Genomic DNA, 12344 nt, shown 5'->3' with positions numbered 1-12344 from the left:
GTTGTATCTTTCGAGTTACACAAATCAATTTCGTAAAACGAGAATTTAGAAAACTTACCAGCCCATGGCAAGGTCGTCGCGGAACCAAGCCCTGTTGAATTTCATAACAGTTGATAGCTTTGCCATTGTGTTAAAATCATTTAAAATTAATTTTAAAAAGAGTTGGTGACATGGGTAAGTGAGTGAACCCATGCACCACATGGTAACCCTCACAGGAGAATCCTGGGCTCCGGACTGAGTAATCCCCAGACATTTACCCGCGGCCTTCTTCGGCAAGCCCTGTGGGTCAAAGCCCAATTTTCTAAGTTTCGCTTGACAACAACACACACGGCCTCTCCCCACTCGCAAAGAGAGAGTCCGCGTCCAGCACACCAGCCACCGCTCAAAAGGCCTACACACAAAACCTTATTTAGAAGGGGTTCTCATATCTATATCAATATATTAAATTGGAGTTGGTGGTGATGGTATGGCCGTCATGATACGTCATTTCATCGAAATTACGAATCTGCCACCGTTGTCCTCACGTGCCTTTTAATCCCAAAGCGTTCATCACGGAGGTGGACGCCCTCGTCACCAGCCTCAGATCGCCTTCCCTGGAAAGCCTCTCCGTCACCTCCTCTGGCCGCCAGGCTGGCCGCTCGGCTTCTATTCCGTTCCCTCTTGGTGAAGTGTTGGTTTGAATTGTTCACATACACAATGGTAACAACTTTTATAATGAGCAGGCTGGGCTCACATATGTTTAAGTTTCTTGCAGCATATAAAAGACGCGTTACGAGTGCTCTCACATCTGGTCTCCATCAAGAAAGATACAATATGTTTCCAACAAACAATATCTTCAATAAGAACCAGAAAAATTGTGCCACTAGACGTAGCCTTACATGTCTGGCAGAGTGCAAAGAAGTAAAATGAGTTACCATTTGCAATCCTAAAAATTTAGTTACCTTTGACACGGGCTTCAAGCCCATCCCACCCATCCCACCAATTCTTTATCTGTGCCTAATAATAAAGGCAATAGCGTTTCCGTTGGTCTTCGTCCCGGAAATTTTGCGGTTTGGTCCTTCATCTTTTCAGAAATCAACGCGCAGTCCAATTTGAGGACGGAACTGGGCTTTTTTGAAAATCCGGGGTTCTTTTTGCAAATCTCCCCTGCCTCCAGCCCTCCTCCTCCCGTGCCCGACGCCGCCGGCCACCTGCCTCCACCCCGCCTCCTCCCGTGGCCGGGCCCCATCTCCTTCCTCCGCTCGATTCGTGAACTAGCGGCAGAGCAACGGCTGCAGGCGTTGGCGGGGTTTTCTGCTGCTCCTGCCGACCTTCCCTACCCTACTGCCCTGCCCACCGCCTTCCCTCGTCACCGTGCCCTTGATAGTGCGCTGGCGGCCGCTTTCCATATAGGAGCGAGCGAAGACAGTGGCAACTCGAGGGCAAAGCCAAGCGAGACCGCGTCGTCCTGCTGAGAACAGAGATGCCAGGCCCGCAGCCGCCTCCACCTGGGACTTTGTTGAACCCCACTAATTGCTCGGCCGCCGGTACGGTGCCCGCGGATGCTTTCGGGTGCGCCTCGGAGGGAGCGTCCGATGATCGTCAGCTCCTCAGCACCGCTTCCAGCACACCCACACACACACACCTAGGCAGTTGTTGTTGTGTGCGCTGGTTTATTTCCAACCCCAGGGCGACTTCTTCCAGCTTGTGTCTAATGTGACAGGAAAGAAGGGGTAGCAGTGCGTCTGTTGCTGCTTGCTGGGCTGAGATGGCCGTGTAGTGCTGTAGCAACTGTTCTCATTTGCCGATCATCTCCTTTGCACATTTGAATTTCCCTTCCTTTCAGACCCCGGCTGCACCCTTCTTCTTCTGCTGAAATCAGACACTGCAATATTGCATTCCTTCATGGTGTGTCGCAGCATTGACTTTCAGGTATGCTAAGTGATACCATGAATGCTTATTCTTAGTGGTTTCATGTATCCCAGATTTTGCTACTCCTATTCCTTTTTGTGGAGGAAACTTGTATCAGTTTGTGCAAATGAAGTTGGGAAAGTAGGAGGATGGACGGACGAACCTCCTCGGTATGAGCTGATAATTTGATCTGCTTGTGAAAAAACAGAGTTTGTTAAGCCGTATGGCATCTTACTAGTCCATCCTATTGCTGGAGTGACGGACGAGAACAGCCACGCCCGGCTGCTTGTGTGGGCTGAGGAGGAATTATTTAAGCTGGTGGGAGTGCTTGTGTGTTAGCCGTGTGGGACTAACCATTGTGTACGTGAGTGCGTTATTTTCTTGGGTGGGCTGCATGCATGGTGCTCTACTGCCCTTCTGGCCATGGGCTGATATTTCAACAACTAGCAAGATAATCCCGGTTAGACTTCATTAACTGAATCAGGTAGTGTTTTCTTAATGGGCTGGGATTTTTGCTGTGCAAGGGAATATGAAAGTCTCCACGATAGTCTCTAATCGATCTCGTGGAGGAACTGGAACCCTAGCAACAGCAGCCACAGTTCTGTCGGTTCCCCTCCTCTCCGACCGCCGATTAGGTATCGGACGACGAGGAGAATCATAGATCAACATATGGTGATAGTTTGAGTACCTTCTTCAAAGGTTTTGTGTCATCGCGATGGCGTCCTGATGATGAAGACGGCGGCGTATGGAATAATGGTCTCCTGGCTCCATCCTCATCATGGTTTAGTCAACACGATCTACTCCATGGAGCTTGTGGATTTCGTGGTTTGTATTTTCGTTATTTTGGTCTTCTTCCTCGTCGGTTCGGTGACGGATCTGCGTTTCACAACCTCACTTGCAAGGGGTGTGTTCCCGACCAAAGTGCATTCAACGATAATAAGTTCTCATCGGTTGCGATGAGCGACTCATGCGGCTATTCAAAACCTAAAATGTTAGTCCAGCTTGTTCAGGATTGGTCTTCTACAGTTTCATTACGAGAGACATTGAGAGATTTAAGATGCGGATAACGGATCTAGAGATTTTTACTTCAAAGAATCTTGATGTAACTTATAGTTTCATTAGAATTTTCGTTGTCGTTTTTTATTTCAGTTTAGTCGATTCTTTGTACTCTGTCTATTGAATCAATAAAGCCATATGTTTCTAAAAAAAAACTGAATCAGGTAGTGAGGACTTTTCCCTGAGAAAAGGTTGCTATCAAAGACCTCACTCGTTTTTTTTAGTGTTTTCCACCAAACATTAAACAGAATTTTGTCGATACCTCATCGTAGAACCTTGTTTACCATCCTCCATTATATATGTGCAATATCATGCTTCATGCAAGCTTATTCTTCTTTCAAATTTTTCCCATCACTTGCTGTCTAAGGGAATGCATTTGTCACTGTATTTTGACAACTGTCAACTTGTTTTTTCTCATCATTCTGGTGTTTAGGGTCATGGTGTTTGGCACCAACTTAAATCGTATTTTAGCACATTGCCATAATTTTTTGCTTCAAATTTTTAATGTTTTAGTGACAGAACCATCTTTGGTTGAATTATGCTCGTCTGCACCAAGGTTTTGGCTACCGAATGAATTTTTTTACCAGGGGAACTGGTATTTATAGTTCAACTTTATAGTTATCATAGTTTTCTGAAAATACTGCTAAGTTATCCCATGATTTTTTTTTAAAGATTTTTGAATTTAGTTTCTATTTTGGCAGAAGCTACATAGCTTAATTTTGAATACTCTACAGATACAAACACTCGTGCAGTAACACATTTGTATGCCAATCAGTCATCTATGCCTCTGTTATCCCCGCAGTTCTAGTCATGTCTATGCGCGTACTCTTTAGGTTTAACATTTTAAATTTCCACCAGAATACGAGATTGGAGATCGAATTGAACTCAGGACAATGGAGTAAAAACATGGTGTGCTACCGCTATAGCATGTGTTCAGCTGTCTTTGAAGAATGATACATTTAATATATCCATGTATATATCGAACGCGCCTGAATTCAAAATTTTCAAAATATTACGTTTTTTTTGCTTGCTAAGCTTATCTACTCCTTATTCCAATAAACTTTCGACAAGATTTTCCTTTTTTATTCTTTATTTCAAGAAACTTAAGGCGCAAGGAAGAATAAGTTAGGAGGTGATAACCAAAAATACCATCCGGTAACTAATACGTCTCAAATGTATATATATCTATTCGTTTCAAAGTTTTCATCTTTGTTTCATTGTCTTTTACCAATTTTTATTAAGCTTTTTGGACTAAATGCTTTCAATGATCGTCTGATAGATCTTTCTTGTTTTTGTTCTTTATTCTAGGAAACTTAGTGCGCAAGGAAAAATCCCAAAGAATCTTGGAATTAAGGCACACGAGGTGGTGACTAAAACCACGAGAGAGGTCCCACATGCCCTAGTCCTAAGTCCTAGGTCACACCCTATGGTGTGAGGGGCACAACAAGCTTCGTTGTCTCGCCTTTCAGACTTCATCTTGATAACCATAATTGCTGCACCCCCTATAAGTTCTCATGAAGTTTTGACATCAAAAAGAGGTGAAAACATCAGAGAGAAAATCAGTAGAAATTATGTGGCCGGGAAGGAGGAAACTAGAGGGGAGAAAGGCGCCAGCATTGCCTCCAAAGCCTTTTCACCCTTTTCGTCAATTTCCCACTGCTCTCTAATGGGCAGAGAGCAGTTCACCAAGGGACCAATACCATGGGTTTGTCCAAGCAACTTGTATCCAATCTGGTGATGTACTCTCGCGTTTATCGGCCGTATTTGCTGCCCTAGATGATTGAAATTACTCACTAATAATCGTGATTTAAAATCTCATTTAAAAAATCAATAACAACAATTGCACGACGCTGTGGCAAGGCTTATACCTTGTGTGTGGTGTGTATGATGACTCTCTACTATTTAAACATTAACTAAACAAATTAAAATCTCGAAGTAAACAAAAAATTATATTCAACAAAAATAAAAAGAGTTGGTACGAGGATTAAGTGAGCCGAATGCACTGCATTGTAACCCAAGGAGTCCAAACAGACTTCGGGACCGAGGAATCCCACGGCCACATATATCTCCGCCGGCCAAATGGCGCGGGCCGGTACCGGCCCGAGGCCTTGGACTTACAAAGCGCGGGCCTTGGGTATAGGCAGGTTCGCTCGCTGAATGTCCCGCGACACCACACAAACACAAACTGGAGAACGCGCGTGTGTGCTTCGAGCTCACCAAACCCCAACTTGTACCAACTCTTTAGCCCTCCAGTAAGCTGGAGTTACAGGCTCGTGCTACCAGGCCCGGCAGAAGGTGTGGCGGAGCAACGCTACTTTAAGCTGGAGTTCCGGTTGTGTTTTGGCCGTGTGGGACTAATCAATTTCTTCGGTTAACTCTGGAACTGGTCTATGTCAAAAAAAAAAAAAAAAAAAAAAAAAACTGGAACTGGTGCGTGGCCTGTTGGACAGAATTTTTAATGCTCCGCATGCACAAATACTAGCTTTATTTCAAAGTAGATACAAGGAGCAGGCGTTCACTTTGTCTTGATACTCCCTCCGTTTCATAAAGGTTGCCACGATTTTGAACTAGCTTTATTTCAAAGCAGTGCTAACCTTTATAGAACGGCAGGAATACTGTTTAACATATCCCTGTATTGAACGCTTAAATTCAAAATTCAGCGACTTGCTAAAGGCCTGGCAAACGTGCAGTTACTTGGCTATAACCATAATTACCGCCCGGTAGCTGATAGGTCCCAAATGCATCTATTTCTTTTGAAGTTTTCACCCTTGATTCAATTGCTTCAGGAAACTTAACGCGTGAGGAAAAATCCTAGAGAATTATGGGACGCATTTTGTAGCAAACTTCGAAGGCACAAGAGATGGAGATCAGAGCCATGAGAACCAGCCACCTGGACTAAGCTCAGTTCACAACTAATTAAAGATCTCAAAGGCAGATCATACAGAAGAAGGCCTTTCTGTCACCGTAGATCCAATTAAGGGACAGTCACCGTTACAATCGACACAATGAACGTCCCCAGCGTGAACTTTCTCAACCTGGACATCAAGAACAAAGCAGATTCAAAGTTGTAATGCTAGCTCATTTAGAATAATGAGGTATATTGTACTAAAAAAAATACTTCGCCCTCTATATAGTAAGATAAATAAAACCTGCTTGCTCCAATCTCAAAAACTTACTCTAAAGCTAAGGTCTATGGAGCAATCCTGCAGAAAGAAGCCAACATTCTCAAAATTCAGTGTCTCCACGTTTCCCACTCTTCTTGCTTTTATTCATCTAGTTACTATGACACGTAATAGATATACTCCCTCCGGCCGGAATTACTTGTCGAAATATTACATGTATCTAGACGCTTTTTACACATAGATACATCCGTATTTGGCAAATTTGAGACAAGTAATACCGATCGGAGGGAATAACACATAACCGATGAAAGAGTGTACACACTGTAAAACTGAATTGGAGAATGATAATAGAATGGTGGCCTATGGGTATTGGGTAAGCTACCACATTACTGAAAAACTCACTTTCAGGAAAATTACAACGATCTTGGGCCAAACTAAACCAAAAGCAGGGTAGGAATGTCACTGTTTCAGAAGTCTCCTTTTTACTGTGCAGAACTGTTTGCTTGCTCTTTAATCATACCAATACAGAAAGCCACCATAACAAACGGATAACTGATATGAACTTTTTTCCTTTTCACTGAAAGCAACTTGGAAAAGAACATAGAACCAATAGATGAATGCATCCTCACTCACAGAAAAACAACTGCTGCTGCCAAAATGAGAAGTAACCCAAGTGTAGTGAGTAAAAAGAGTTGCATAGACCTTAAATTCCTCTTTCATCAGTCTACCTTAGCAACTTTAGTAATCAGCTTATCTAGATCAATAATCTTCGTGAAGAATTACCTTAAAACGGTGCTGAACTCGTGAACCGTAGTTATGACATTGCCCTTCAAATTAAAGATGACGGTAAATCTAAATGGTAGCATGTTGGACGACCTAAATATCCGCTACGAAATTAGGAATTTTGAGAAGAAACCATGGATTCTGCAAAAGGAAGACTAAAGAGAAAAATCAACATCCTGTCCTGTCACTGCTCCATCAGGCATGAATGTGAAGATTGAAGTTTTTCCTTTTTTACCGGGGAAAACAGCAGGAGAGGCTCCTACCGTGTTTTCATTAAATGAAAAAGGAATATGTGCAGATTGAAGTTCTAATACTTCTACCTTAAAAACCTCAGTGACATCCACATATAAAATTCCCATGAGCAATGAAAACCAAGGAAGTAATGCAGATCCATTTGTTATTGTTATCTCAAGCAATCAAGCATACATGATACACATATGACTGTTAAAAAAAATCATTTGCATCATATCAAGGAAGTAGAAGTCTAGAATTGAACATGCTAGATGTCTACACTTTTTAAACATGAACTTCTACTGCAAGCCATAAAATCCTACCACTATCCACCAAGAAAAAGTAGCTGGGGTGAAGGGCAACCTGTGGAGGCCTTTGATTCTGTCAAATATACTTGGAAGAAGAACCCCAATCGGTAAAATCTCTGCCCAAACAGTGGTAAATTTGATAACTCAAACACACAATAATACTGTCACGTGAATGCATTAAGTGTTGCTTACTTTTGTTTCAGAAATTGCACTGAAGCTGCTTCAGAACTGGTTCGTTTTACTTGCTCCAGATTGTATCAGTATCACATTCATCCGCATACTATGCAGGGCAAGCGCATAATGTGTAACCATTTCTGACTTGTTTACTGAAGAGGCCGAAAAAGAGAATTCGGAACAAAACTCCATTACAGATTGAAAGAAGGAAAAATAGTAGCTTCAGAACATCGCACAAATAATGTTCCACATTCAAACTGTAAGCTACTCCCTCCGATCCTAAATTCTTGTTGTGTTTAAGGTGCTCACTGCTTTTTGTTAGTACTTTTCTAACAAAAAGCAGTAAGCACCTTAAACACGATTATGCAATGTTTTTAGCTGTATTGCCTGTTTATTTTAAAACACTGCCAAAGCGTATTCATTACTATTAATCAATTTGATAAAAGCTTAAACACAATTGGTTTACTTCTATTTTTCTAATATTTACCCAAACATTATTATTGTATACTCGCAAGAAGAGGAATTCAGCTATAGACAAAAGGTTGTACCATTTGGGTGACCAACATAAGTTGGGGTAATCAGCATGTATAATTGGGCATTTCGTTTTTAGATATTGCAGTCCTTGCATTAATTAATTCTCCTTCACAATTATTGATGGGAAGACACTGCACAAAACAAATAAACTAATAACTATCTCACAGGTAGTCAAAACCTGAAGCCAGCACATAAACGGAAAGAGAACTCTATATCATTTACCTTGTCTTGTCCCCAAAAGAATTTTGGTAAATAATACGGACCTTCGTGATGGGCTTTCCCAGCCTCTCCTTTTCCATCTACAACTTTGGACGGTCTATTTCTACCCCTGGGAGAGCAAGACACCATGTCAGCTAGAGTTGCACGAGTCCAGGGATAAATTTACCCACTGCAAGCAAATAGCCTAATTGCGATGTTCAGAAATTGAGGATGTATATCAATTAAAAAAACTGACAAAGAGACTTAAATTAATAACATCAAGAAAGAGAAGATAAATACCTCCAGTGGAGGAAGAACAAAATACAAGGAGGAATCTCCTCAGGGCAATTTCTTTTTGTGTGCATAATGCTTTGCCTGTTTAATTCTCTGTACCTTGTCGATACCTGCCGTATTGTCTAGTATAGGTGACTAATACATGATGTTGACTGTTGTGACCTTGTGGGATGGTCCTGGTTCAATAATTACGCTAGTTGCACAGCTCACAGAGTGCAATGTAAGAGCAGCTGAGTGCAGGCAAATCCCTCTGTCTTGTTAACGCACCCAGGAGCAGATCTGTTATCCATCATTTCCCAGAACAATAGATCTAACACAGCATACGTAGCTTCTCCTCCAAGATGCACTACTTGTTCAGATGTAAATACATGAATTTCACTCTTGATGCAGAGCCAGCTACATCCCTGAACCTTCTTTGCTCCTTGATCTTCCATTAACCTCCACATCCTGGCCACGCTTTCCCACTTACATCTGCCGCCATATTTTTGAGCCAAAACAATGTATGGAAGTGAGGACAGAGGCTTCAGTTTCATCATCTTTTCTGCGACTGACTCTGCCATGGCAATGTCTCCTTGAATCACACAAGATTCAAGAATATTGGAGAGAACAGCAGTATTGCACTTCTGCAACTTGTCGTCCACTAAATCTACTGCCTCTCTAAACATTCCTGCGCAGCTTAACAGGTCAACCACACATGTATAGTGTTCTAGACCAGGAACGACATGGTAATTGGCTTTAAACAAGGAAATTATATTCATTCCTTCATTAACCAGACCTAGCAAGCTACAAGCAGATAGAGCAGCAAAAAGAGTAATTCTATCTGGTTGGATACCACACTTCAGCATCGACCAAAACACTTGAAGAGCTTCTTTACCTCTTCCATTATGCGATAACCCAATGATCATCGTATTCCATAATACCAAATCCTTGGCACAAACATTACTGAAGAGTCTCCTGGCATGCTTCAAAGAACCTAATTTAAAATACATGTCAACAAGAGCAGTGGCAACAATTATATCATCCTCAAACCCACATTTAAAAATCAGCGCATGAATTTGAGTGCCCTGTTCCATCAAACCAAAACACGAGCTCCATCTCAGCACACTTGCAAAAGTGAACTCAGTTGGAAGAATACCATTTCGCAGTGCCATTGCAAAGAGGCCCAGAGCTTGCTCCATTATCCCACTCCTGGCAAAACCTGATATCATTGCATTACACGTTTCTGAGTCCCATTTTGCCACACCCTCAAAAAGCCAAACAGCATCAGCCAGTCTGTCAGACACAGACAACAGGCCAATAACAGCACTACAAATGACAGAATTTGATAGGAGTCCCATTTTGATGCAAAGGACCAAGAGCTGGTCACCCTTAGCAAAATCCTCGGCATCTGTGCACGTGCTGAGAACAATTGAGACACTGTACTCGTCAACCATAAACCAGTGACTCCTAATCAACCGGAAACACTCGAACACCCCATGGCTCTGGCCACCATCCTTGTACACCGACATGACAGAATTCATAGAAACAATGTCCTGCTCCTCCATACTCCAAAGCACGCGCACCGCGTACTTCAAGAGGCCGACACGCCGATACATATCAACTAGCGTGTTACCAACGACAGTGTTGTGATTAGCAGAGCCGCTACGAACAGCAGCTGCATGGACCTGCACCCCGTGAGGAGCAGAGCAGACAGCCGATGAAACGATGGAGAAGGTGAAGCCGCTAGGCCTGACGCCTAGCTCCATCATCCTGCGCACAAGCCTGAACGCCTCGTCCGGACGTCCGCCGTCGACGTAGCCAGAGATCATGGAATTGTAAGCGACGGTGTCCCTGTGAGGCATTCCGTCAAACAGCCTGCACGCCGCCGGGAGGTCGCGGCACTTGAGCAGCGCGGCGAGGAGGATGTTGTGCGAGAAGCGGTTGGCCTCGGCGCCGGGCGCGTGGACTAGAAGGGCGACGGCGGAAGGGGCGGCGCCGAGGCGGGAGTAGGCGGCGGCGAGGCAGTTGGCGAGGAAGGGTGTACGGAAGAGGCGCGAGGACCTCAGGAGGCGGGCGTGGAGCGCCGCGGCGGCGGTGAGGGAGGCGCAGCGGGCGAGGAGCGCCGAGAGGGCGGCTACGGTGGGAGCTAGAGGCGGAGGCCTGGGCTTGCAACTGGAACTGGAGGAGCAGGGCATGACGGTGGTCGTCGTGCTGCCATTGCCGACTCTCCTCTGGTCGGTTTGCGTGGCCGTTTCTCCTATTTGTATGCCATCGGCCATTGACACATGACAAAGCCGCCGCCAAGTAACTCAAAATTTAACTTGACTTAAATTTTGAAAGTTAACCCAAAATGGGACATATGTGGAACCCTATTTGCATCCCTCGTAGTCGTGGGAACGATGGTCAGCCAGATAGAAAATAAACTACGAGTACATGTGCAATATTCCCTTCAATCCATAATAAGTGTCGAGAATTTAATACAAATTTGGTTATGAATCGGAGAGAGTATATAATTCTCTTTTGATTAAATAAAATAGAGAACATTATTTTCTTAATTTATAAGTTGATTTTAGTGTCACGTAATCTAAATTATCGTAGAACAAATCCACCTACTCATATAATTCCATTGACACGGTCCATCGAGCCATGCCATCATGCCTTGCCTTTGGCATCTTTTTTCTCATTGTTTGGATTAAGTCCTTGATCTGACTTAATCATGCCATAATTAATACTCCCTCTGTTTCATAATTCTTGTCGAATATTACATGTATCTAGACATTTTTTAGAATAGATACATCCATATTTGGACAAATTTGAGACAAGAATTATGGAACGGAGGTAGTATTTTGTTTAAACAACTCCTGATTATTGTAGGTCATTGACACGTCTGCTTAGTGGATCCATACATGTTATTTACCGCAACACTAGGGGGCACGGGATACAGTGCCTTCTGAGTGCAGCCATTTGGAGATGATCGTGCAGAATTTGTTCAACGGGTATGGATGGCCCTGCAGCGACCGAATCTGTGATGCATAAGTTGTGACACATGTAATTTTTGTTGGTTGATCTGATGTGATATGATGAGAGTATATATGGCTTTGTACCATTTTTCCAAACCGGAGTCCCATCGAAGGACTTAATTCATTAATTAAGAAGAATAGCATTGCCAGTGTAATTAACGAAAAATTGGGCAAACACCGTATGGCTTTGTACCTATAAAACCCAATGTACAACACTGATGATTGTGTCATTGTGTGCATCAGCCCATACAGACACCGGAAGCTTGTCCTTGTTTGTGAGAAAATAACAAGAACGGGACCGTTTTTGTTATTACCATGCCCATAAAAAGACGAACAGGCGTATGACAATATATGTACGATTTTATTGCTACAGTACACATCAGCCGCGGATCATATTTTGCACATTCCTAATCACCATTGATTCGCAAATCGTACAAGATTCATCATACATGAGGTAATTCCGTAAAAAGATAAGAATAGCTTGGTTGGTTAGTGGGGTGTTTTTATTTTTAAGGAATGGTTAGTGGGGTTTTCCTTGAGCGGCAAGTGGCAGAGCGAGACATACCTGGTGAGTTGTTCATTTTGCAAGCTGCACGACTCCTGCGTTATGGAGAGTGGTTACGGGGAGTGACCGTGTGCGCCCGTTATGGAGAAGTCGATCAGAAGCACATGAGCCCTGACCAGATTGTACGAATCGAGATCGATCGACACGGGGACAGCAGAGATGATTGCGAGCAGAAATAACTTCCCGTTAT

The 12344-nt window shown here is 43.3% G+C and overlaps 1 protein-coding gene across 11 annotated transcripts; it reads right to left on the bottom strand.

The window, feature by feature from the left end:
* Nucleotides 1–5822: 5822 nt before the first annotated feature.
* On the bottom strand, nucleotides 5823–10853 carry LOC100846475 (pentatricopeptide repeat-containing protein At1g43980, mitochondrial). Of its 11 annotated transcripts, none has more exons than XM_024456431.1 (6): nucleotides 8597–10853; nucleotides 8321–8426; nucleotides 8113–8229; nucleotides 7583–7716; nucleotides 6123–7506; nucleotides 5823–5981 (listed from the first exon to the last, which is right to left on the bottom strand). In XM_024456431.1, the coding sequence occupies exon 1, from the start codon at nucleotides 10846–10848 to the stop codon at nucleotides 8797–8799; it is 2052 nt and encodes a 683-aa protein (XP_024312199.1). In that variant the 5' UTR covers nucleotides 10849–10853; the 3' UTR covers nucleotides 5823–5981; nucleotides 6123–7506; nucleotides 7583–7716; nucleotides 8113–8229; nucleotides 8321–8426; nucleotides 8597–8796. The 11 variants fall into 11 exon arrangements, with proteins under 11 accessions (XP_024312199.1, XP_024312200.1, XP_024312201.1 ...); XM_024456432.1 differs by having other exon boundaries at nucleotides 5823–6717; nucleotides 6852–7506; XM_024456433.1 differs by having other exon boundaries at nucleotides 5823–6714; nucleotides 6852–7506.
* Nucleotides 10854–12344: the final 1491 nt, after the last annotated feature.

The sequence above is a fragment of the Brachypodium distachyon genome, chromosome 5, assembly GCF_000005505.3.
Source record: "Brachypodium distachyon strain Bd21 chromosome 5, Brachypodium_distachyon_v3.0, whole genome shotgun sequence".
Lineage (NCBI taxonomy): Eukaryota > Viridiplantae > Streptophyta > Magnoliopsida > Poales > Poaceae > Brachypodium > Brachypodium distachyon.
Note: the sequence above shows the minus strand (reverse complement) of the source record. Positions and strands in the feature narration are given on the sequence as shown.

Bases quoted from the DNA above. Each gene is read 5' to 3' on its own strand.
- LOC100846475 (XM_024456438.1), bottom strand. From the start codon at position 10,848: ATGGCCGATGGCATACAAATAGGAGAAACGGCCACGCAAACCGACCAG.